We start from the raw sequence: 26,309 nt of genomic DNA on the forward strand, positions 1-26,309 counted from the left end.
TCAGGGACAAGGATTCTGAGGGGCTTTCATCTCTTTGGGGGCCATACCCAGCTGAAGGCTTCCTCTAACCCAGTGCTGGGTCGAACCCTGGACCTACGTGCACTCAGCCCAATGAGTGCAAGAAGCCCTCAACTCTGGGTACAAATGGGATCACACCACCAATCAGACCTCAAATCATCAGATCCGGCTGAAACTGGATGGCGCCTAAGAGCAGAGCTTGTGTTTGTGGCCCTACCATACTTCGCTTGTTGGATGTACGGGCCACCCTGAGCAGTGCCCAGGGATTACTCCTGACCGGGCTCTTGGTCCCAGCTCTGCTAGCGGGGCCCATGTGGTGCCAGACCCAGCCTGCTGGATGCTCATCCAGCACCTACCACGTTTCATGACTGTGACCATTCAGTCCCAGAAGACTGCAGAGGGGGCACTGCTGGCCGGGGCACTGCTGGCCAGCGCATACCCGGGGGCAGAGACTGCACCAGGGCCACAGGTAGGGCTGCCGGCAGCCGGCAGGGCAAGCAAGCGGATCCTGGGAGACGAATCCAGGGGACGCCTCAGATTGTGACATGAGCAACTGGAAATGAGGAAAACTGCAGAAGGAACAGGTTTGAGGCCACGGAAGCAGGAAGACCGGCAGGAGGCATTTGATGTGCCACAGAAGACATCAAGAAAATCACCAGAAATAAGAGATCAGGTTCAAGCCAGAGAATTCCCTGACTCACGATGGACCTGATGCAACCCACTGGTCCAGGAGGTGACCAGAGATGTCCACGGTCAAGGGGGAGTGTTCCAGAGCTTACGGCCAGAAAAGAAGAGTGATCTGCCCAAGTCAGGTGAGCCGAGTCCTGAGGCCAAGGAAGAGTGGGGGAAAGCGACCATGGTACAGTGGGCAACCAGATGACCAGATCTGGGCATGTCACTTTGGAAAAACTCATGCCCCAATTTAAATGGCAGAGAGGTGACAGCAGAGAGGAAGGGAAAAGAAGCAACGGCTTTTGAAGCATTTGGCCACAGAAGCGTGACAGCTAGCTGCAGGAAGTTAAGGAGTGTCTCTCAGAGTTTTATTCCCCGTCGCTTCTCCCTCCAAGAAAAGAGCTACTTCAGGACCAAGGAAGTTGACAGGAGTCATCTAGTAAAGGCGGGTAACAATGTAGGCCTCTAAAGAGATGGAGTAAGCCAGACCAGCTAAGGCAGAAGAGAACGGGAATGATTAGTAACAGGAGCCAGCCAGAGTGCCCAGCTGAGACAGCAGGTAGAAGAGCAGGTCAGCTATTCCTTCAAGCGGCTTTTCATTTCCTTATCAGCACCCATACGTGTGTGTGAGCACACGAACACAGATGTACACACAGGAAATGGGGAAGGGAGAGGAAGCTTTTTCTTCAGGGTTATGAAGAAAAGAGAAAGTCTGAGGTACTCGTGCACACAGCAACATGGCAGGCAGTGTCACAGGAATACCGGACCCCAACATCCATCCTTCGGAAGTAAGCGTTGGGTTTAAAGTGCGACCCACCGGGATTATTGTGCATCTGTCTCTGTCACAGTGGGGACCTCCACATCTCACAGTAACCCCGCTCTGGCTAGTAAACACATGTGTGCTTTCATGCAATCTGCTCCGAAAGTTTAAACTTGAGGTAGGAATTTGAGGAGCCTCTTGTGAGAGTTTTATTCTCCCCCCTACTGCCTCTCTATCTCTATCTCTCTCTCTACTTCTCTCAAGGTAGAAGCTATTTCATTACCGAGGAAGTTGACAGGAGTCATCCAGCAAAGTGGGGACAGCAATGTAAGCCTGTAAAGAGAAAGGTGTCGGCAGGCAGGGGGGAGGTGAAACTGTAAGCCACAAAGGAAGCACATCTCACTAAGCCCCACCTAGTCTATTGGGAAACAAAACTGAACATAACCACCTGGAGGAAAGAATTCCCCCTCCAAACACTGTTTTAAATGCCCCCCCAATTGTGAATAATGTGATGTCTACATATGCAATAAATCAAAGCATGTGACCTTCTGAAGAGGTGGGCAAGACAAATAAATCAGGAGAGTCCAGGGACATCACATATAAATGCAAAAACAGGACTGTAAGGAACTTTCCAGCCCCACCCCCATCACTTCAACAAACGAGTCCACTAAGACTCTGAGAGGGAGAGCGATTATGTGGTAGCTTTATTTGTGTTAGGATTAGGTGCGGTTCATTTGCTCAGGGATGTTCTGATGGAGCATGATATTGCCCCATCAAAAGGGCTAACAAAAAGCAATAACTACGGGAAACATCCTGTCTTTCAGGTTCTGCACTCAAAGCAGGTATTTTACTCTTCCACAACCACAAGTGTCCACACTGCACACTCCATGTTTCAGGTACTGTGCGCCTCAGAAACTAGCATTTCCAAAGGAAAGGAGAGTTCAAAAGTAGAAAATGGGCAACTGAAACATAAGTCACATACACATGCACATCAGTTCAAGTGACAGGTATTGAGAATAAGGCAAAAGGACCCCACGTGATACACTGAGATCACCCTTGTTCTCATAAGCATTAAAAAGGAAAAAGGAATGAATTCACTTTCAACTGTGCCATGCAGTATTTTTTGTTCATCTACCTCGAGGTTTTTCTCCGTTGACTTCCAACTGTTAAATTAGTATGAACAATGTCTGGTTTCAACTAAGAGTTTGATGAATCACTTATAAACCAGTAATGACATAACTGTGTAACAGGATCTTTCACAGATGTCACCTAATTTAATGCCCACGACACTTTTATAATAAAGTCAGTATCATTCCCCCTGTTTTATAGGAAAAAAGGACTCAGAAAGCAAATGTATAATAGGCTTTCATACTAAAAACATATTTATAAAAATAAACATAGCAAAACATTTTCAAATGCACTCGTATAATTTTAAATAAATTTAGTTCTCACCTCCAAACTCCAAAGCTATATAACGGCTCTAAATACGTAATTCAAGTACAGTAGAATAGATTATTTCATGTAACATGCATGAAATGGTCTAAAAAAAAAAAAGCAGATCTTCATTTCCATGTATTTAAATTAAAAAAAAAAGTTTCAAAAAAAATAATGATTGCATGCAATTCTAAGGCTCTGAAACTCAAGCTAAAACCTTGGGTTCTTTTTTGTTTTAAATAAAGTCCCATAAAGAAGAGATGAAGTATTGTAAGAGAGTGAAAGCAGAGATGCTTAGGGTAGGGGCAGAAAGGAAGTTCCTGGAGGAGACCACTTGGTGCCACTGGGCTTCTCCAGGGCAGCAGATCCACTGCCCCCCCCCCCCCAAGAGAGCGGGGATTCACACTGACAATGGAACAAGAATCTCGGAAACCAGCACCCAAAGCACTGAAAGCTTCCCCAAAGGACCCACCTGCTTCCCATCCCCTTGGCCCTGCTGGCGTCAGGCCTTCCCCTAAGCTCGCACACCAGCTTCCTGCTCAGAGCTCCGAACAGGCTAGTCAGATTGGCAGCACTAGAACACAGAACAGCCTGCTGCTTGTCGGCTTATAGGGAAATACGGCCAAACACATTCATGTTGTGATTGACAAAGGGTATTAAAGCTGCCAAGCTGCCAAGAAGGAAGAAACAGGACCCACTTTAACATTACGCTACAGGGAAAAGTCCCTCAATTCAGCTCTTTCCATTTTCTTCTGCTACTATGACAGATCACATAGTGACTTAAAAACACTATGCAATGTGGGCAGGTCTAACGTCTGAAATAAGTCTGAATAAGCTAGAATCAAGGTATCACTCAGAGGTTGCTCCTATCTGATGTCGCAGAATCAATTTCCTGCCTTTTCCAGCTTCTAGACTACTAGCGCGGTAACTCAGCTAGGTTCTTGGCTCATGGTCCCGTGCTCCAGAAGAGTCCTTTGCATCCTTCCGCCTCCCTAGTCTCCTCTCTGCTTCCCTCTTCCGCCATTACAAGAGGCTCAGCTGCAGAATCCTGAAAGATCTATTTTGTTAGCAGCTGATTAGCAATATTAACCTTAACTCCCCGATGTCATACAACTAAACATACTCATAAGTTCTGGAAAATTTAAATGTGGACTTGTGGGGGAGGGGGGGAAGCGGGCACAACAGACCACCTACCTCGACATCTAGAAGCAAACATTTATTTATTTTTTATTTTTTGCTTTTTGGGTCACACCCGGCGATGCTCGGCGATGCTCAGGGATTACTCCTGGCTTGCACTCAGGAATCATTCCTGGCAGTGCTCGGGAGACTGTATGGGATGCTGGGAATCGAACCCGGATCTGCCGCATGCAAGGCAAATTCCCTACCCACTGTGCTATCACTCCAGCCCCTAGAAGCAAACATTTAAATGAAGACCAGAAGGTTTAGGGAAATGTGTGTGTGTGTGTGTGTGTGCGTGCGCGCGCGCGCGCTCATGCACACACACATGAATATATTCTAGGCAAAGGTGGAAGGAGAGGGGAGTGGGCATGTAAGGGTGCTAGGACAGACACTTTGCATGACCAGAGGGGTGAGCACACCCCATGAGGTAGGAAAGGGCGGGAAGAGGCAGAGAGTTTGGGTGCACCTGAGGCAGCATGGCCGGGTATCTGCAGGGGGTAAGGGAACCACACACAGGACCTCCAGGGCTCAGAGCTTGGGGGCTGCTCGGGGTGACACGGGTTCCTGGGGACTGAACCCAAGGCTAAGCACGTGCTCCGGCTCTCGGAGGCACCCTGCAGTCTGAACCCCAGCTTCCACGTTGAGCTCCTTAGTTCCCAGATTGATCCGCACTTGCTCCCTGAAGACGCAAAAGCTCTCACGTCACCAATACTCACAACTCAGCAGACTAAAATGCGAGTGGTTGCCCATTTCCCTGACTTCTCCCCACAACTATGAACATAAAATGGAACCAGGGCGCACACTGGCTACCTCACATTTGTTGAATTAGATAAAAATCATCCACAGGTTTTACGAACTAGAGTCATTCTGGGGCAGAGATTTAACTCCAAGGTAACGTGGGCAATGCACTTCAATCCCCAGCACCCACACACACAAAGAATGGTTAATGCTTACTTATATGATAGCATCAAAATGTGAGACTATTACAAATAATACGTACAGTTTGGCAAAATACGTTTGATCTCAGCTATAAAAAGTTTATCAAATTTGGGAAATATTAAAAATTGAAAAGAGGCTTTCTTTGGGTAGTGGCATACTGGGTAATTTTTAAATATATCTTTCTTCTAAGCATGTTATTTCAATATTTAATATTGAGATAGTTTTAAAAGGTATATATTTAAAAATTCTCTCTTTCACAAACATTAAGCTTAAGACAGAAGGGGCCGGAAAGATAGTAGAGTGGGTATGGTATTTGTCTTCATGTGGCTGACCCAGGTTCAATCCCAGGCATCCCATATGGTCCCCTGAGCACCGCCAGGAGTAATTCCTGAGTGCAGAGCCAGGAGTAAGCCCTGAACATGGCTCCAGCCCTCCTCTCCACGCCCCACGCCCCTCCTCCCCCCAAAAAAGGTTAAGACATAAATCTTTGAAAAAATCTGAGAATGCTTCCCCAAAGCCTGCATTCCTGCTACAAGCAGCTCACTCAAGGGAAGAACTGTTCCGATGATGGACACCATGGCATTACTCTAAACATCATCTCCTGAATTTCTCAGTCTCCTGGAAAACCAAGGATGGAGATGCAGCTCAGGTTGTGCTGCTCTTGCTTTCAAAAAACTTAAAGCCCAGGGGATGAAGTAATAGCACAGTGGGGTAGGGCATTAGCCTTTCACGCTGCCAACCCAGATTCAATTCCCAGCATCCAATATGGTCCCCCGAGTACCACCAGGATTAATTCCTGAGTGCAAATCCCGGAGTAACCCCTGTGCATCGCCAGGTGTAACCCAAAAAGCAAAAATAAATAAATAAATAAATAAATAAATAAATAATAAAAACTTAAACCCCAAATTTCAAAGTCTTGCCACTTCCCTACTGTCCCCCTACAAAATTTTAAGGAGTAAAAGTTCGAAGAATAAATGTTTCCTTTAAAATAAATAACAGCTTATTCAGTTACAGAAAAAAGTTATCCAGTTGGTTCTCAGAGCTATTTTTCAAATTATACTCAATTACAGAACTCAAATTTGGCTTATTTCCACTTGAAACTAGGTCCCTGACCTAGTAATATTCAGATTTTAAAACTATAATCTGCTATAATCTGAGCAGAGGCTATTCTAGAACATGCAAAACAGGTTAATCTCTTCCAACCCTTAACCACAACATTTTCCCAAGAAAAGTTCTTTCTGATCAACCTCAGTAATAGCTACAGGCCAACACCCACTCAACAGTAACTCCTACTACAGAACAGTTATTACTCATGGATGTAGACTGGAAAAGAAAAGGCCACAGAATTCACGCTAAATTTGTCAAAGGCAGATTCCCAGACACCCGCAGGCCCCCTTCCTAACCTTACAGACTCAATTCCTCAGGTCTGTATTTTTATTTACTCCAGGATATTCTGATGCATTTGTTCTTTGAGCTACTGAGAAACATGGTCATAATCCTTATTGTGGCAATACCTATCTTGAAATATGGGGGATCAGGCTTAGCTCAAAAATAAAACTTGGCTGGCACTTTTAATACCACAAAGTCCCATTACATGGAAGCAGTTCCATGGAACCGTTCCTTCTCCTTCCATGGACAACTATTTATACTCAGTTTGCATTTCCTTTAATGATGAGTGGATACATAGGATTCAGTGTTTGCCCCAAACACCGCCCATACAAGCTGGAAAAAGGTTCAAGAAGACAGAATCAGTATCTGAACTATGGTCCATTTATCCCATCCAGACCTGGAAAAACTTTTTGGTTCTTGAAGCTGTTTTTCAAATTCTATTTAAATTTTGGAAGCAGGCACACCTTTTGCTTAGCATATTCAGGGGAGAAACTGACACACCATCTGTGGGTTTTTATCTCATTTCCTCCCTGTACTGGCTAAATCACTTAAGCTCATTAAACCTTACTTTCTTAATTAGCAGTCATCCCGTTGTTCACCTATTTTGTTCAAGCGGGCCCCAGTAATGTCTCCATTGTGAGACTTGTTGTTACTGTTTTGGGCATATCGAATATGCCACGGGGAGCTTGCCAGGCTCTGCCATGTGGGACTTTCTTACTTAGAAAAAAAAAGACAAAACATCTCCTTTTATAGTTATGGTAGGAGAATTAATTGAGCTAATATATATAAGAAAGCCTCGGACACACTGTCATTCCTTATTAACTAATACCTGTTCTTGTTTTGTTTTGGTGTTGGGGGGTGAGGGTCATACCCTACAGAGCTGGAGGTAGGGGTGGGGAGTCTACTTCGGGCTTGGCATCCTGCAGTGCTGGGGACAGACCCAGTGTCCTTGAATGCAAGACATGGGCTCCCATTTGTTGAGCTATATCCCCACTCCCAGCAATCCTTTCTCATTAGTACTATCAAGAATGCTTTAGTTTTCTGAGAAATGTCTTTTTCCATCTATCCATCATCATGAAGAATAGATGTGTAATCGTTAGGCCCTGAACTAGATGTATCCAGATCAGCTTTATGTAGATGCTGTTGATAGATCTTAGTTTTCAGAGCAGTTTTAGATTTGTGGCAAAACTAAGCCAAAAAGGACTGTTACTGTCTACCTATTTCCCTGTGTGGACAGCCTCCCGCAACAATCCACATCCCACAACACTGGGACACTTGTTCCAATCAATCTACAGGGCACATCAACATCACCCAAAGGCCAGGGTCCACATTAGGGTTCAATCTTGGTGGTATTCATCCAAGGGCCCTTAACAGCTTATGGGCTGTGGCACACAGCTACCCACATAACATCAGACAGGCTACTTGCACTGCCCTACATTCAAAATCCGGTGTTCCTCCTCTTCGCCCTCTCTGCTAACCCCAGGACACCTTTATGTCCTCAAAGCCTTTCCCTTTCCAGCATTCTCTTTGTGTCACTGTGTGTCACGCGGGTTCTCTCCTGTGCATGCATGCACCCCTGGCATCCAGGTTTCCAAATTTCCCTTCTTGTAAGGACACTGGTCAGTCAAAATGTGTGCAACTGTAACGGCCTCGTCTTAATTTAATTACCCTTGGAGTGTCCGAGGACAGTCACATTCCAGCCTACTGGGATGAGGGTTTGACACATGAAGCAAGTAAGGACACGACCGCAAGTTCGGCCATCAGCTCTACGAAGCAGCACTGTCCCACTCCACCCCTCCCACTCAGAGGTGCCCAGACGTACCTGCTCTACTGTCACTCCTTTTGCAGAGAAAAATAAAAAAAATTCCTTCTGGAAATCTAGCTTCCTGAAGCAATCAAACAGGCAGTGCTCCCAAACTGCACCTGAGGGGTACTCACATGCCCCCACCATCTCAGCACCCCAGGAAGGGGGTGGAGGACAGGATGGCCCAGTGGGGGGAGACTTTAGCTTCTCACAAGCTCTCTTCTGCCTTCCAGCTCTAGTTTCTGTTTTCCGACTTCAACTACTCCAGTTACGTCATGGAAATGGAGCCATAGAGTATCTAACTTTTTGTGACTTAGCCTACAGCACTGCAGCTTCACCCATACTGTAGTGCCAGTCAGAATTTCTGCCCGAAATTAAGTTCCATACTCTTGTCCGTGCTTCAGTCATGGTCACTTGCTCCCACCCGTAAAGCCACTATGGACACAGGTAGGTGAATACCTGCTCAAGTCTTTATTTTCAATACTTTAGGGGAAAGAAGTGTCTCAAAATCTTTCAGAACACGCTAGTAACTCTGAAGCACCTATCAATCTCTTAGATTAATTCTTTATCCTGTGACCCCAAATATTTGATGTCACAAACTAAGGCGTTGGATGAAATTATCCCTCCCTTCCAGTGAATACTGATCCAGGTATCATCAACAGGTATGTGTCAGGGAACTGGGCGATAAGATACATTACAAACACTGTATCATTTAAATCCAAATACCAATCAGGTCATTTGTAACATAATAATTACATTCAGAGAGTAGCAATCTTGATAATGATGATTTCAAAAGTGTTAGATGGTAACAAAGTGGCAAATAAAATGCAGGAGCACAATTATAAATGCTATTTAATAGGAATTTTCAAAAGAACTTATAGGCATTCTAGTTATGGCTATCCCAAAGATTCCTTAAATTTTTAGTTCTGGAAAAACAGCTGGTCTAATATTTGAAATATTAAAAAATTTGCCAACCCTATTTTTCACCACAAAAGGTCAGTACCTTTCCTTCTTCTATCATGGGTAGAGAAATAAAAATCACAATATCATTGTATCACTGTCATCCTGTTGTTCATCCATTTGCTCGAGCGGGCAGCAGTAACGTCTCCATTGTGAGACTTGTTGTTACTGTTTTTGGCATATCAAATACACCACAGGTAGGTCGCCAGGCTCTGCTGTGCGGGCAGGATACTCTCAGTAGCTTGCCAGGCTCTCCGAGAGGGTCGGAGGAATTGAACCTGGGTCGGCCATGTGCAAGGCAAATGCCCTACTCTTTGTGCTATAGCTCCAGCCCAAGAGAAATAAAAATAACCACTTTAAAAAACCATTCTACATTTTTGGGGCTGGAGTGATAGCACAGCAGGTAGGGTGTTTGCCTTGCACTCGGCCGACCTGGGTTCGATTCCCAGCATCCCATATGGTCCCCTGAGCATGGCCAGGGGTAATTCCTGAGTGCAGAGCCAGGAGTGACCCCTGAGCATCGCTGGGTGTGACCCAAAAAGCAAAAAAAAAAAAATTGTACATTTTTTGCTTTCTTTGCATGCCCTTACACATATGAAGCATTTAAGCAAGAACCCAACTTTCAGGCTGCGACACCCATCAGTCATAGAGCACGTGCTTTACATGAGCAAAGGCCTGAGTTCGATTCCCAGCACTGAGAGGGAGGGAGGAGAGAAACATTTTAGGAATACCAAAAGGTAACCAAGTTTCAAATTTTAGCTTGGTTGCTTTCTTCTGAATGATAGGCAAGTTGCTTAACCTTTCTCGGGCAACTCTCCTCTCTTCCCTCCCTCCCTCCCTCCCTCCTCCCTCCCTCTCTTTTTCTCTCCCTCTCTTTTCTTTTTCTCCCTCTCCTCTCCCCCCTCCCTTTCTCCCCGACCCCCACTCCCTTGCCCCATAACCTCTACATTGTTTTATGTCACTCTTCAGACTGTCCTGGAAGTCTTTCCTGTGCGGGAACCAGTGCTCCTTTAGGTCAGGACTGACTTTGCTCTCCTGCAAGGAGCAGCTCCCCAAGAAATCAGGTGGTAGCTACAGGCAGAACAAACGGGACCCGGGGCAGTTTGCCAATGCCACACGTGACAGGCAGACTGAGACAGAAGGTCTGCACCATGTGCGGCTCATTCGCAAACTGTCTTCAGTCCTGGGTTTCCCAGGCCCTGCCCCTGGGGACGCAGGTGGGGAGAGGGAAGCGACAGACAGGGCTCTCGAGGCGGTCACTTCTCCCTACCTCACATATGTCACCTGCAGCACTTGGCTCAGCTATTTTCACCTAACTACATTACTAAGAAATAAAAACTATATTTCTAAGAAATATATCACTGATACTCAGCACTACTTGCTTGCTCTTCAGTCGTACATGTCTACAGTGAGAAAAGAAACTACATGCACCTGGACTATTTCTGGTGACCCAAGACTGCTATAATTTCTTTTACGTTCCCAGTATTTTAAAACTTATGCTTGATGAACTGGTTTTTATGTTTGTTCTTGGCGGCGCTGGCAGTTGGACTATTCCCAGCGGTGCTCAGGGTTTACTCCTGGCAGTGCTGGAGTCCACGAGGGGTGCAGGGCTCCAGCTGGGTTGATGGCATGCAAGGCGAGCGCCCTGACCAGGGGGTGGGAGGAGGGAGGCAGGCGGGAGGCTGGGAACTCTGGTGGAGAAGGTCACGTGATGGAGGGATGATGGGTACTCAATCACTGTATGACTAAAATGCAAGCATGAAAGTCTGTAAGTCTGCAACAATTGTATCTCATGGTGAGTCAATAAAAACAAAATAAAAACCCAAATATCAATAATCAGGGCCAGTTTTTCCCAAAGTAGCATAGACCGCCCTGGACAGGAGGGAGGCACTGGCCGACCCAGCTGCCTGGTAGCAGCCTCGGCCAGACGAGCGGGGCTTTCTGTTTGTTCAACTGGAAAAGGCAGCCACCCAAGGGGACGCTGAGAAGTTTGTTTCTGAAAAGGGGGCAATCGATCGGATAAGGATGAGGCTGGGATGACAGCTTGAAGGGCTTGCAAGCATCTGCGCCTCGGAGCTGCAGCTTCAATCTCCAGCCCTGCATGGTGGCCCTGGCACCTCTGGAGTGGCACAATCCCCTCTCCCGCAAAAAAAAAAAAAAAAAAAAAATATATATATATATATATCAATATATCAATAACATAATGATGTACACTCCCCCCAAAGCAAAAATACCCAAAAAATGTGGTTTTACAGATTAAAATTAGAGGAAATTAATAATAATGTTGGTCCATCTTTAACATGTAGCATCAATGATGTTCCCCAAACCTCTCAGTGTAGTGCAGAGTAACAGCATGAGAGATCTCAATGATGCTGGCATTTACGCCAAGAATGCTCAATTTGAAATTTTACTCAAATGTAAGGAAATGAAAATATTTATGCTAATACATATGTGAAAAAGACTGATAATCAAACTATCCTATTCCTCAACGTTAAAAGGTGTTACTGCAAAGAACTTATTTTTTTTTTAATTTACAGAAACTGTAAAAACAATTACACTTTCTATACGATACCTTCGTGACCATTAGGTTTCAATTATATGACCACAAAGGAGGGAAATCCAAAATTTTAAGAGCATGCAAGACAAAGAGTTCCATTATATTCTGAAGCAAACTGAAGGAGAAGCGCAGTCAGCTCTTGAGTTCAGTTTCACCAGGAAAACCCCAAACCTCCCTGATTTCGTCTACTACTGAATTTGCTGATAGTTGAATTTCTATTTTGAGTAGAAGTTTGCAAGTGTTCTGTTAACATCTCTGGTGTTCTCTGGTTACCTCCTAACATCTTGTGAAATTCCTTACACAAAGTCCATTGTTCACCACTAGTAAGACTGGTGATATACGCCACAAGGCACTTTCAGAAAAGGGAGGAAAAAAGGGCTTGCCGGGGAAAGAATGACTTGCCATGGGTGTGGGCAAATTCCAGGAAGAACACTTTAAAAATAGTTACAACAAACTACTTCCCAGAAGGTGACCGTGCATGGAGTCTCATTTGATGAAGCAGAAAAATTCAATTCTACAGTCGCTTAAGGAACATCTACTACACCCCAGCAAAGAAATGGGCAAAGGGTCTGAGAGACAATACTGAGGACAGGATGACTGCCTTGCACCTGGCCTACCTGGGTTCGATCCCTGGCATCCCAGATGGTCCCCAGGGTCCGCCAGGAGTAACTCCTGAGTGCAGATCCAGGAGTAACCCCTGAGCATCACCGGGTGTGACCCCAAAAACCTAAAATAAAGAAGTGGGCAAAGACAAGGCTCACGCAAGGCTGTCCTTGGGGAGAAACTCCAGGGCAGAAGATGGCAAGTTGGCCACTTGCCAAACCCCAACAACTTAGGGAACATGGAAATACGCATCCTGCATATGCACCCTCCTTGTAGACAGACTCCATGAGGACAGCAAGTCCAATGGTGCTTCCCAACTTCCCCGCACACTGGGACCAATCTTCAGCATATAAACCTATTTAAAGTAATCGCCTAAGAGGCTACAAGTTTGCCCTTTTGGGGGCAACTGCCCGCTGCCCGGGGCAGGGGGTGTGTGTCTTGTTAAAGTTTTGGTTCTTAAACCTGGTTACATTTTAATTATTGATGACACTATCTTGTTCCTCCCCGCTTGTAGAACGCTTTAATACCCTGCCCCAGACAGGTTAAGTCATTCTGTTTAACGAACAGGGTGTGATGCTTGTGTCTGGAAAGTCACAACGGGAGTGAAAGGCGAAATACATGTTCTCCTGACACAGGAGAGCCCAGGAGAGCTTTCACCCCCTTAGGGTGACATTACAGAAACTTTCCGCCCTGCAAGTGATGGATAAATCTTCCTTTTAAGTTCAGCCTCTAATGGATGACAAACTTAAAAAAAAAATTAAAAAGTCACAGAGTCAACTATCCCCCTCCCAACCATCAGGATGATGTAAAGTGTGAACAAGGGCCAGTTTGGAAAAGTTGACTATCACTTATTGCAACGGGGAGTAGGAATAATTTACTTTCCTCACCACCACCACTTTTTCTTTTCATCCGGAAGAGGGGGGGGGGTGGTCTTATTTATTTTCCCCTAACATCCAACACACACACACACACACACACACACACACACACACACACACACCGGGGTCTGATCTACTTTCCCCTAACATCCAACAAATACATACACACACACACACACACACACACACACACACACACCCATACACCGGGTTTGATCTATTTCTCCCCCTAACATCCAACACACACACGCGCGCGCGCGCGCGCGCACACACACACACACACACACACACACACACACACTCGGCTCGAATCGCCTAGGGGAAAAAAAAAACTCCCGGACAGCAGCGCCCGAGTCGGGGCTGGGCCTCGGGGCGCCCAGGTGGCGGCGGGGCAGCAGCGGGGCGGCCCCTCGGTGGCCCCGGGCCGGGAGCCCTTTGTCGGGGCCGCCGGGGCCCCGCGTGCACGCGCCTGGGGGGGGGGTCCCGGGGCCCCGAGCGCGCGCCCGCCCCGCTCACCGCCTTGAGGTCCAGGACGCCGTCCTTGGCCTCCTGCAGCAGCGACACGAACTTGGTGGTGAGCAGCCCCAGGCTCTTCTCGTGCCGCCCGCGGCCGCCCGCCAGCGGCGGGGGCGGCGGGGGCGGCGGGGGCGGCGGCGGCCGCGCGTCGGGCCCCGCCGGCGCCTGCTGGCCCGAGCTCGCGGGCTCGGCCGCCGCCATCGCGTCCGGCCCCGCGCGGCGCCGCCACCTGCCGAGTCGGGAGCGCTGGGCACGGCGCCTCCCCGCCCCCTCCCCGCGCCCCCGGGACCGTGATCGCCGCCCGCGGCCCAGGGGACGGGCGCCGAGGCTGGGGGCGCGCGGGGCGGGGCCCGAGTTTAAATAACCGGAAGTGACGCCGTGCAGCGCCGTTGCCTAGAAACGGAGGTTTCGGTGGGTGGGCGGGGCCGGCGGGAAGTTCCGCCCCCGCCGCGTCCGTATCCCCATCCCCATCCTCCCCATCCCCATCTCCATCCCCATCCCCATCCCCATTCCCATCCCCATCCCCATCCCCATCCCATCCCCATCCCCATCCCCATCCCCATCCCCATCCCCATCCCCATCCCCATCTCCATCCCCATCTCCATCCCCATCTCCATCCCAGGTGGCCTGGGGCTGGGGGTGGCAACTTGTTCAGGGCGGATGAGGGGCTCTGCTCCGTGAGTCCCGGATTCCTTTCCCGGGTGTGGGAGCACGCGGAATTGACCCTCTTTCACTGATCCTCTCCCCTTGAGCTGTTTCTGCTCTTTTGCGGACTTTTTGATGCTTATATAAACATTGTAGTGACTTGGGGCCAACGTTTCATTCCCTGGATCATCTCTTTAGATTCGGGCTGCAGAGATCGGGAGCCCGCAGAGTTGGCTGGGATTTTTGTCTTCATCAGTAATCATTCTTACATCTTCCCTCCCTACCCCCACCCCCGCCGCCCCCATCCAAGATCTTCACTCTTTAGGAAAGATCAAAAGAAAGGTTAGGCTGTAAATTGCCCAGACTCGTGGCTAGATTTCTCCCCAGTGTACCTGCATTTAGAACCCGTGATGCCGAGTGGAACCAAAGGATAGTTTCTTGTGCTTAGGTGATAGTCCAATTCTTTGAAAGATTGCACACACAGCTCTGACTATGGTTTTTGTTGTTGTTGTTGTTGTTGTTGTTGTGCGTCCCCCCTCTCCATTACGAAGTCTTGAAAGCAAGACTAAATTTTAATTAAAAAGTTGGTGTCCTACACAGGGTGGCAAAAGGAAGTTAGGATAGAGAAGGCACCAGTATGACAATTATAAGTGAAAAATGATCACTTTGCATAAGAACTGAGTATTAGAAGTAGATACAAGGATATACCTGATAACTTTTCGGTATCTGAATTGCAAGCCATAATGCCCAAAAGAAAATAGAGACAGACAGAGAAGCACAGAGAGACAGATGCAGAGAAAAACAGAGACAGAGAAGAGAGACAGGCAGAGAGAGACAGAGACAGACAGAGATACAGAGAAAGAGAAAGAGAGAGAGGAGAAAACAAGTGCCTGCTACAGAGAGGGCAGGGGTGGAAGGGAAACTGGGAACATTAGTGATGGAAAGTGTTTACTGGTAAGGACTGGGTGTTGGAACATTATATAACTGAAGCCCAATCAGGAACAACTCTGTAACTATGTATCTGTGATTCAATTAAAAAAAAAAAGTTGGAGCCCCACACAGCAAGTTGGATATAATCGTTGGTCAAAACTATTTGGTGGATGTAAATGCCAGATTAGTAAATAAGAACATTTCATGAAAGAAATACTTTTGCTTGGTTTAAAATTAAATAGACTACAGAAAGGTCACTGAAATGAAGTGTTCAGACCATTTATAACAAAGTTTTCATTTTCCCCCTCACAAGCACAGAACCTTATTAATGACCATATGACCTTCGTTTCAGTCAAGTAACATAAACCTTAGATTTAAAAAAAAAATCCCAAGTGTGCGTAGGAGAGAGAATACAGGAGGTAAGGTTTGTGGCCACTTCCTTAGCAACCCTGCTTGGATCCTTGGCACCCCAGATGGTTCCCGCCTCCAGGAGTGATTCCTGGGCACAGAGCCAGTAATAAGCCCCGAGCATCACCAGGTGTAGCCCCCAAACCAAACCAAACCAAACCAAAACAAACCAAACAGATGTAAATAAAAATCTGAAGTTAAAAACAAAAAATTTAGTTAGACCTTGAACAAGTAATCTGTAAATCAGAAAAGTTTTCTTATTTGACACATTTTAATTTAATTTAATTACTCAAGGATTTAATAAAAGCCAATCAAGACAACTGTGTTGGGTTTATGTTAAGGGGTGTGGTTTGGGTTTTTTGCTTCCTTTTGGTTTGGTTTGGTTACTGAGCCACACACACCCCACCTCATCCCTCCGAGGTGCTCCAGGATCCCTCCTGGAGGAGCTGGGGCTTGGGGGGTGGGGAGGGTGTTGTGCGCTGTGCCAGGCTGGGATTGAACTCTGATGGGCTCATTGAAGCAAGCGCTCTGCCTGCTGTACTATATCTCCAGCACATACTGTCTTGTATTTTTTTTTTCTTTTTGGGTCATACCTGGTGATGCACAGGGGTTATTCCTGACTCATGCTCTCAGGAATTACTCCTGGTGGTGCTCGGAGGATCATATGGGATACTGGGAATCGAGCCCGGGTTGGCCGAGTGCAAGGCAAACCCCCTACCCGCTGTGCTCTCGCTCCAGCCCATCCAGCACATACTGTCTTTTTAAAAGAATATTCTGCTAGATATATGCAGGGATGGGAATTAATTAGAAAAAATATAATAAACCCCTTGCACTGTGGCGCCTGAACAACACTGCATCTTACGCGTCCCGGCATCCCCCCTTCCAGCAGGTTGATTGAGAATCTCAGGGATTGGCATCTCAGTCCACACTGAACACTGTTTGGGAGAATTCTGCCCCCAAATAAAACAAAACAAAATAAAATAAAATTTGCAGAAATTTGCATTCAGCTTGTGCTGTTGTAACAAAGGAGGAAACAATGGGGAGGGACCTATAATCATGGTTGCTTCAAAAACTTCATTGTATAGGATTTAACCAATCAGATGGCAGAGACAGGTAAGGGGCGGGGATAAGTTATTTACATACACGTTACAGTCTAAGAGACAATGCAGAGTGACGGGCAGAAGACTGACAGCAGACAGCAGTGAACATACAAGGCGGTGGGGAGTAAGGAGGTGAGGAAAGCAACAGGGAAGGAGAGGAGAACCCGTGACCGGGGTTTTTGTTCCAGACCACAGGTTCTATTTTTGTTTTCTTTTGTGCGGGGGGGAGGGGGGCACACTTGTGATGCTCAAGAATTCCTCCTGGTTGTTTACATTCAGGGGACCATATGGGATGCCTGGATTGAGTGAACCACGGTTAGCTGTGAGCAAGGCGAAGGCCCTACCCGCTGTCGGATCGCTCTGGCCTCAGAGGTTCCTGTTTCTGTGGCTGCTGCAGCCCACAGTGCGAGACCTACAGGAGCTGTTCAATTAAAGCTCTAACAGGAAGGAAGGTATCTGGAGATTGGTGTGTGCGTGTATTTTCTCACTCTTTTGCAACCTGGAGCCTAAGAATAAAGTGTCAGCATTCTGGTGAGAGCACTCTATCTTTAGAGAGTTTTTTGTTTTTTGGGTCACACCCGGCGATGCACAGGGGTTACTCCTGGCTCTGCACTCAGGAATTACCCCTGGCGGTGCTCAGGGGACCATATGGGATGCTGGGAATCGAACCCGGGTCAGCCGCGTGCAAGGCAAACGCCCTACCCGCTGCGCTCCAGCCCCTCTTTAGAGAGTTTTGAAAACATTTTTTTTCAACTTCTCGTTGATTTACAATCTTGTGGAACTTCAGGAGTTTAGCTTTAGTTATCTATATGAGTGTAGATGTTACTACCTCCATCCTAAAAAAAAATGAGAGATCTTTTTCATGTAGGATATAACGAAAACAGTAAGGGGACAACAAATGACTAGAATCATCCGAACCAGAGACTTTTGTCTATACAATTGAGATACATGGAAGGGGGAGGGCTAGGGGGACCCTTAGGGCGCCATTGGGAGGAAGCTAGCATTCTGGCCTTGGGTATGGTGTTGGGATGATATGTGCATGAACATATAACAGCATTGCAAAAATCAGTTTTCCAATAAAAATCGTAAAAATGAAAATAAGCAATATCTGAATATTAAAAAGGCATTTTGTTAAAATGTCTTGAGGATGATTTAATCTTCTCATTGTAATAATCAACTGTATTTTTTATCCTCTTATAATTTGCCTGGCACAAATATATGACTCAAAAGAGCTTAAGAGATAGTCCAAGGCATTCACCCCACATGTGCTTGACCTTGGTTTGATCCCCAGCACCACACAGTCCCCGTGAGCACTATTGAGCCTTCCTCTGAGCACAGAGCCAGGAATAGCCCCTGAGTACTACCCTGTGTGACCCTAATTCCTCCCTTCCAGTGCCAATAAGTCACATAATGCTAGTGTCTTCCTTTCACAAATTTCACTTAGAAGTAGAAATAGGAAATGCAAATTATATTTAAACACAGAAATATGACTTGCCTCACAAATTTTAAAATTTATATAGTGAGTATTATATTAGAATGACTTATAAAAAAGAGTACATATATTTAACAGAAGGCATTGAAAACTGTCCCTAGAGCTACTGGAAGAATATTACAAAATATTTTATTTATAAATACACACATATAATTACATATGTATGTTATTTATATAAATGGTATATAAATGAAAGAATTTGACTCAGTAAAAATTAAATCCAGATTCACCAGTGGATGGTTTCTAATGAAATATTAGTTAAGTTACCAAGTAAAATAATAATACTGCTAGAATCTCTGCAAAACTTGCTTTATAAAATTGAAGAGTGGTATCCAGGATTTTGATTCTTATCTTCATTAAGTTAATGTTTAGGATCTTGTACATGCCCTGATCTTCAACCATATATATGTGTGTGTATGTACATATATTTAGTATAATAATAAGAAATGCAAGTTTATTATAATCAAAGCAATTCAACAAGTATAAGCTGGCGCTTTCTACATATTCACATAAGAGCAGTCCTGTGTCTCTCTTGTAGATCAAAAGGGAAGACTAATGTCATCAATGTGGTCAAACATTTACTGAAGCATATCCTTTAGACCTTCCTGAGGAACAGGGTTGCTCAGCAACTCTCCCACTAGAAATACTGTGGTAACACCATTTCTTTCAAGCATTAGTAATGCAAGAATGCTTTGCCCTCAACCTCCAAAGCACAAGATGATAGATTGTCTAATTATTGAACCATCACATAAAGACCTCTTATTTGTGAAGCATTGAGCAAACTTATATTAAGAGCCCTTGAGCAATTTGACAGCTGAGAAACTGTCAATTGAGTGTCAAGCATGTTTGCATTTATTACCAAGAGGAAGTGATTCTAAGTTCAAAATGCCACGGTGAAAATATAACATCTTACCAACAAATGGGTCCCCACATCATTCAGTTCTTTATTCAGTGCCAGGAAATCTAGTCTCTGGAATGAGAAATAGTACACTCAAAATTAATCAAAATCCCTCAAGATAATGATTAGAAGAACCAGAGTATTAGTTGATCTTAACAAATAACACTAATCTAACTTACGCTAGTGTTACAAAATGTTTTATTTGTAAACACACATGTTATTATATAAATGAAAGAATTTTACTCAGTTAAAATTAAATCCAGCCTCATCAGTGGATGGTTTCCAATGAAATGTTAGTCATTTATGTTACCAAGTAAAATAATAATGTTGCTAGAATCTCTGCAAAACTTGCTTTGTTAATGGGAAACATGTCAACATTGGGATCTTTTCTCAATCAATGAACTACTCAATTTTGCATTTCAGTTGTCTTTTCTTTTGAATTTGTGTGTGTGTGTGTGTGTGTGTGGTGGGGAGGCGGGTACATATACTAACAAAATTACACAAGATAATTCAACTCAGTGATTTTATTAATTATTTGTGAGTAAAACATAGTTTATTATAATTATCACTTGTATCACTTGTCATCCCATTGCTCATCGATTTGCTTGAGCAGGCGTCAGTAACATCTCCATTGGTCCCTGTCACATGCTAGTGTAACCCAGTAGCATCTGCTCATTCTAGGACCATGAACAGCCTCAAACCGTTCATCCAGGGTCTTGACGAAGAAGTCTGACCATCTCATAGGTGGGCAGCCAAGCATTCTTTTGACGTCCCATGGAATCCAGTTGGTAACAGCTCTACTCCAGCAGTCATTTCCAAATTGTATTATAGGTCTGGTCCACCTGATTTTTCAAGCCTTGGCAAATGAGACAGCAGCCCTGATTTTTTTTTTTTTTAGCCCTGATTCTTAATAGTTGATGGAAGTCAGAACTCTGGATTCCTTCTCTCACTTGAGTGAAACGTGATATTCCAAGCATAGTTCTTTTGATTCCTCCTTAGGAGGCCCGAATAGTGTTCTTATCCTATTTCCGTAGGGCCCAGGTCTCTAAGGTGTTATTTAGTGCAGGAAGAACGGTAGAGTCGAAAAGATGTGCCCAGAGCCAGAGGTTCTTCGTCCTCTTAACAACTTCGTCAACGCTCTTGAAGGCATTCCACACTACGCTCTTCCTGGCAGCTCAGATGCCAGGTCATTTGTCATGTTGAGTTCTAACCTAGGTATGTAGCTGCTGCATTTGGAGATGTTCTTTCTGTTGAGAGAAAATGGAACGTGAGGAACTAGTTCGTTTCTCATGAACATTGTCTTCATGAGGTTCAGCTGCAGTCTGACCTTTCCACACTCACGGTCAAAGTCGGTCAGCATTTGTGCCGCTTGGCTGATATTTGGTGTTATAAGAATGATTTCATAAGCAAAGTGGAGGTGGTGTAGTTGCCAACCGTCTATCTTCACTCCCATTTCTTCCCATTCCAGTCGTTGCATGATGTTCTTGAGGGTGGCACTGAAGAGTTTCAGTGAAATGGTGTTGCCCTGCCGAACCCCTCTCTTTACGTCAATGACCATGTCTTTGTAGAATGGTGAGATCCTGGTGGTGAATCTGTAATACAGCTCACAGAGGATCCTGATGTTTGGCTAAGGCTTCAATGACTGCTTCAGTCTCAACAGAATCAAAGGTCTTCTTTAAATCGATGAGTGTTAGACAGAGCGGCATCTTGAACTCTCGCAAAACCTCAATGAGCTTGGTCACCACGTGGATATGGTCGCTCGTGCTGAATCCTGTATGGAACCTGGCTTGCTCACATGGTTGTCCTTTGTCTAGTGTTCTGCCAATCCTATTCAGGATGACTCAGAGAAAACAACTTGTAGATGACAGACAACAGGCAGATCAGGTGATAGTTGTCGATGTTGTGGATGTCTCCCTCCTTGGACAACAGAACGGTCCTGCTGGTTTTCCATTGGAATGGAATCTTGCATTCAGACAAGTAGCATGTGAAGAACCAAGCCAGCTTATTGACGAGTACTGGACGCAGATTCTCCAGGTGTTCGGGTTTGACCTTGTCTGGACCGGGTGCTGTGCACTTCTTTACCGATAAAATGGTGTGTCGGATTTCGGAAGAGAGAACGCTGGGAACGACATATCCATCCTGTGGAATTTGGTATGTGGGCAGGTGGACGTGGCTATCAAGGAGATATGAATAAAAGTCAATGGCAGCGTTGAGAAGGACAAGCAAGGAGAGACTGCTAAAACCTCAGGGCCAAACTAGGCTGCCAAAATGAAGAAATGACTGTTGGCATTTATAACACACGTATGCTGGCATCGAAAGCATCCATCGAGGACCTGATGGTACAAGCACAGAAGATCAAGTATGACATCACTGGATTGACAAGGCAAAATGGCATCGATCACATCACACCGTTTTCAACAATGGAAAAGAACTGTTCCTTGGAACATGCGACAGTAGAGGCGTCGGTGGTGTCGGTGTCCTCATCAAAATGAAGTTGGCCATGAGCATGGATTCACTCGAATGCCGAACAAGATGAATTGAATGCTTATATTTGAATAGATGTGGTTCATTGCCAGCAGTTTCTATCTTCGTCGTCTACGCACCAACCTCCAACTACAACCAAAAGAAATTGAGAAGTTCTACATGGAGCTGGAGAAGTTCTTTAATGACCACACCTTCTACCAGGTCATTGTCAGTGATTTTAATGCCAAAATAGGACCGAGAAGGTCGCCCAAAGAATTCCACATTGGGACCCATAGCCTAGAATAGAACGAACAGGGTGAGAGACAGTTCATCATGTCGACCAAGACCATCCATGGTAACTCGCAGTTCCAGAAGGCCAAATCTAAATGTTAGACATGAGAGTCTCCTGGTGGACAGTTCCACAACAAAATGGACCACATCATATTCAATCGATGATTTTTCCTGACTGATGTCACTGTTGTTTCAAAATTCTAAATGGCATCAGACCACCATCTCCTTCACGCGAAATTCTACTTCACGGAGCAGGGAGAAAAGGCTGTAAAGTTTAAAACAAGAACTCCTAGAATGAACACCAACTGGGAGATCTTTGGCACTATTGAGGCAATATGGGAAGATGCCATCATTGATAACATTGACAAGGAATGAGATGGACTAGTTCAGCACCTCCATGATTGTTCAAGGAACGCTGAGAGAGAGAAATCCACAAAAAGATGCCTGTCTTTAAAAACTCTTGAGCTCATTCACCAACATGGTTTGAGGCAAAACTCAGAGAATCACACATTAACCTCTGAGCATACAAAGCTGTGCAGAGAAGCGATAAAGGAAGACCTCAAAGAGAGAAGAGCAGCAGTGTTGGCCGACACGGCAGAAGCTGGGAAAAGTATTCGCAACACCTTTCTGTCCTTCGCCAACTATAAGACCAAGATGACTGCCCCCCGATGTCCTGATGGGTCTATCACATCCTCCAGAAGGGCAATGAGAAAGGTTATCCACAACTTGTATTATAATTATAGTAATAATTATTATCTTGTATTATAATTATCGTAATAATTATCTTGTATTATAATTATAGTAATAATTATTATTTTTGGTTTGGGGGACACACTCAGGGATGCTCAGCGGTTCCTCCTGCCTCTGGACTCAGGAATCACTCCTGACAGTGCTCCAGGACCATATATGAGATGTTGACAATAGAACCCGGGTTGGCCACATGCAAGGCAAACACCCTGCCCACTGTACCATGGCTTTAAAACTTAAGTTGGTCCTTGTAAAACTTAAGAAACTGATAGTTTGGTGATGTGAAAAAAATTGAGGAAATTATGAAACCATAATGTCATGCTGATTTTCAGTTTTAATTTTGGTTTGTTCAGTGCACACCGACTTTGCTCAGGGATTACTCCCCCAGCTCAGCTCTGAGCTTGGGAATCTCTCCTGGTGGTGCTCAGGGGATAGTATATGGTAAGGCAAGTGCTTTTCCCAGTGTACTATCTCTCTGATCCCCACACAGATTTTGATATTCATCAGTTTGTTCAGTGATGATAAAAAATTATGAGGAAGTTTGATAGGCACTTTTAACTGACAAGGAAAACTACATTTTACTCTTGGAAACTTAGCCAATTAAATAGACAAAATATTTACTTTAAAGTCCAAATTTATGATGTGTGGTATGTTTAAAAAAAAGAAGCAGTCACAAGGATTTTGTAAATTTCTTAATTTTGTAAGTTCTTTTTGTAAATTCCATAATATTTACAAAATAGTGTACCAGCATTGCTAACACTAACAAATGGAAGAGCATTTCGGGATTTGAACGTGAAAAGCAATACTCTCTTCTCCAGTCTTCAGAAGACAAAATCTGACAACCCCTTCTCCCTCCTTTCACCCAAGGTTTGAAAAAGAATAGAAAGAAGTGGTATATGCAGATCATTTAGTCTTCCACTATGTTCTCAATGAGAATATTCTCAATGAGAATATATTTGTTAATACGAGTTCTAAAGGCAAGGCATCTAATTTACCATCAAACACAGTCTCTGTAAATAGATTAAAATAAAAGAAAAAAAAAGAGCTAACAAGAATAGAACAATTCATTGTAAGTTGTGGCAGCCACAAGGTCAGCCATTATAGCAAGATGGGATTGTGGAATGGAAAAACCATAAAACCACAGAGGCAGTCAAACCGAAGCTTCTGAGGCAAACTGAGCAACAGAATCAGACGTATTCTCATTGTTGTCCCTTCTTCTTCTTGTTGCTGCGACGGCCAGGCCTCAAACCCAAACCTGGCAGCAAGTCTCGCACATGTGAGTGGTGGTGCTCACCCAGGAGTACACATGCTGTTGCGGTGTTTACACACCTGGATGAGGTGTGAGATGGCTCGCAGCTCTGGAGATCACAGACATCCCAGCAGTCTGTGTGGCTGGGGGGCCGGGGAATTAAACTGCCAACCTCGTGCTTACGCTGAACTATCCCTGGCTCCCGAGATTCTAAAAACAAACACAACCCCCCCAATTTCAAGATTGTACACCAGCAACTTAAAAATTTAAATAAAGGATATTCCAACAGTATCCTTTTGATATATTTAAATTAAAAGTCAAGTAAAAGAAATAAAGGTTTTTGTTTGTTTGGGGGCTACAGCCAGTGGTGCTCAGGACTTACGCCTCGCTCTGTGCTCACTCCTGGCAGGGCACAGGGGACCATATGGGATACAGAGGATTAAAGCTGGATTGGCCATGTGCAAGGCAAATGCCCTACCCACTGTACAGATGGCAAGAATCTCTGAAAAGAATGTCCTTGGATCACCTGAGCACTGCTTTGGAGGCAAAAAGTAAACTTAAAATTTTAAAAAGCAGTGCGTAATCTGTAGTCTCCTTATATACATATATACCAATGTGTGATTTTTTTTAATTGAAGTTGGATTGTGACTCACTTTATCGATATTTATTTATTTATTTATTTTGCTTTTTGGGTCACACCTGGCAATGCACAGGAGTTACTTCTGGCTTTTGCACTCAGGAATCAATCTTGGTGGTGCTTGGGGGACCATATGGAATGCTGGGAATTGAACCCAGGTTGGTAATGTGCAAGGCAAACACCCTATCCGCTGTGCTATTGCTCCAGCCCCCTATCTATTTTCACTTTTTTGGTTTTTGGGCCACACCTGACAGTGCTCAGGGCTTTCTCCTGCTCCTGGCAGTGCTTGGAGACTATATGTGCCATAAAGATTGAACCAGGGTCAACTATATGCAAGGCAAGTACCTTAACTCCTGGAGTATCTCCTGACCTCAAATTTGATTATTATTTTCTTCGTTAGAAAAATTTACATATTTTAATTTCATTTAACTCTTAAAACCTAGTTTAATGGTTATTGGTTTAAGATATGGTCTTAAATTCTCTCTTATGAGAGAACAGTATTTAGACTTTGTTATAAATACAAAGGGACATAAGATTACAAAGTGAAGCAGTTAATGAATTACCTGCCATGAAAGAATATGATTTCCAGATGTAAGATAAAATTTTTTTTTCATAAACAGTAATCAAGAGAAAAAAACGAGAAAATGAGGCTGTAATGATAGTTTTCTTTCTTCTTCTTCTTTTTTCTTAATGGGAGGGCGTGGGCACGGTTGAGAGTAAGAGTAAACCTTGAACACCAGTGGTGCTCAGGGCTTAATCCTGGCTCTGTGCTCAGGGATTATTCCTGGAGGTGTTGGGGGATCATCAGGGGTGCCAGAGATCAAAGTCAGCTTTACCATGTGCGAGGTAAACATGCTCTCCACTGTAGAATCTCCCTGGCCCGATGGTGGAGTTCTTCAGAAGAAAATGTTTCTGATGCTTTAAATGCAATTTCTAATTTAAAAAAAGTCTATAAAAAGGGGGTCATTAAGTGTTGGATAACATTCGGTTGTTTTTGCCGCTCCTGCAGGAAGCTTAAGGTTTATTGAGCTACTCCCTCAACAGTGCAACTGAGGCACACCCAATTCCATCAGGAATTAATAATTCTTTTTTATTTACTTGTGTTTTTGGCTTTTGGCTTATACCCAGCGATGTGCAGGTGTTACTCCTGGCTTTGCACTCAAGAAATACTCCTGGCAGTGCTCAGGAGACCATATGGGATGCTGGGAATAGAACCTGGGTGCAGTATGCAAGGCAAATGCCCTATCCACTGTACTATTGCTCCAGCCCCTAATAATTGCTTTTCTTTTTCCTTTGTCATTTGCATGGTTTATTTAGCAATGTCCTTTTTGTATAGACACAGGAAGACAGCTGATGCTACACTACTTAACATGAGAGTTAATTGATTCCAAATGATATTTACTCTGGGCATCCATAGTTACTTGACTATTTTTAGGTCTCAGTTGCCCTTACTTCTGAGCACTCTTACTTCTGAGCAGGGTCCCGATGAAGAACTAATGAATCCAGGGCAAGTTGTGAGCTACCCTGGCATAGAAATGGGCCAGCCAAGAGCCATAATACTTAACTATAAAAGTACGGTTATAGACAAACTCTGTCATAACCCAAAAAAAAGAAATAACTGAATAAGGACCCTGCTGAGGTTAGGAAAGACTAACCTGGCCTGAGGACTGTGGTCTGGAATATATAGCGAGATGTCCCTGGGAAGAGCCAGTGTTTAAGCTTAATATGTCTCCTACTGCG

The 26,309-nt window shown here is 44.7% G+C and overlaps 1 protein-coding gene across 2 annotated transcripts in view; it reads right to left on the minus strand.

The window, feature by feature from the left end:
• Positions 1-13,995, minus strand: part of E2F5 (E2F transcription factor 5) — a 26,813-nt gene extending 12,818 nt beyond the window's left edge. Inside the window, exon 1 of one of the 2 annotated variants that reach the window (XM_055127156.1) lies at positions 13,710-13,995. In XM_055127156.1, the coding sequence (XP_054983131.1) occupies positions 13,710-13,910 (201 nt within the window). In that variant the 5' untranslated portion in view covers positions 13,911-13,995. The remainder of the gene's footprint in view (positions 1-13,709) is intronic. The other variant, XM_055127155.1, reaches the window with a different exon arrangement.
• Positions 13,996-26,309: the final 12,314 nt, after the last annotated feature.

This window comes from Sorex araneus, chromosome 2, assembly GCF_027595985.1.
Source record: "Sorex araneus isolate mSorAra2 chromosome 2, mSorAra2.pri, whole genome shotgun sequence".
Lineage (NCBI taxonomy): Eukaryota > Metazoa > Chordata > Mammalia > Eulipotyphla > Soricidae > Sorex > Sorex araneus.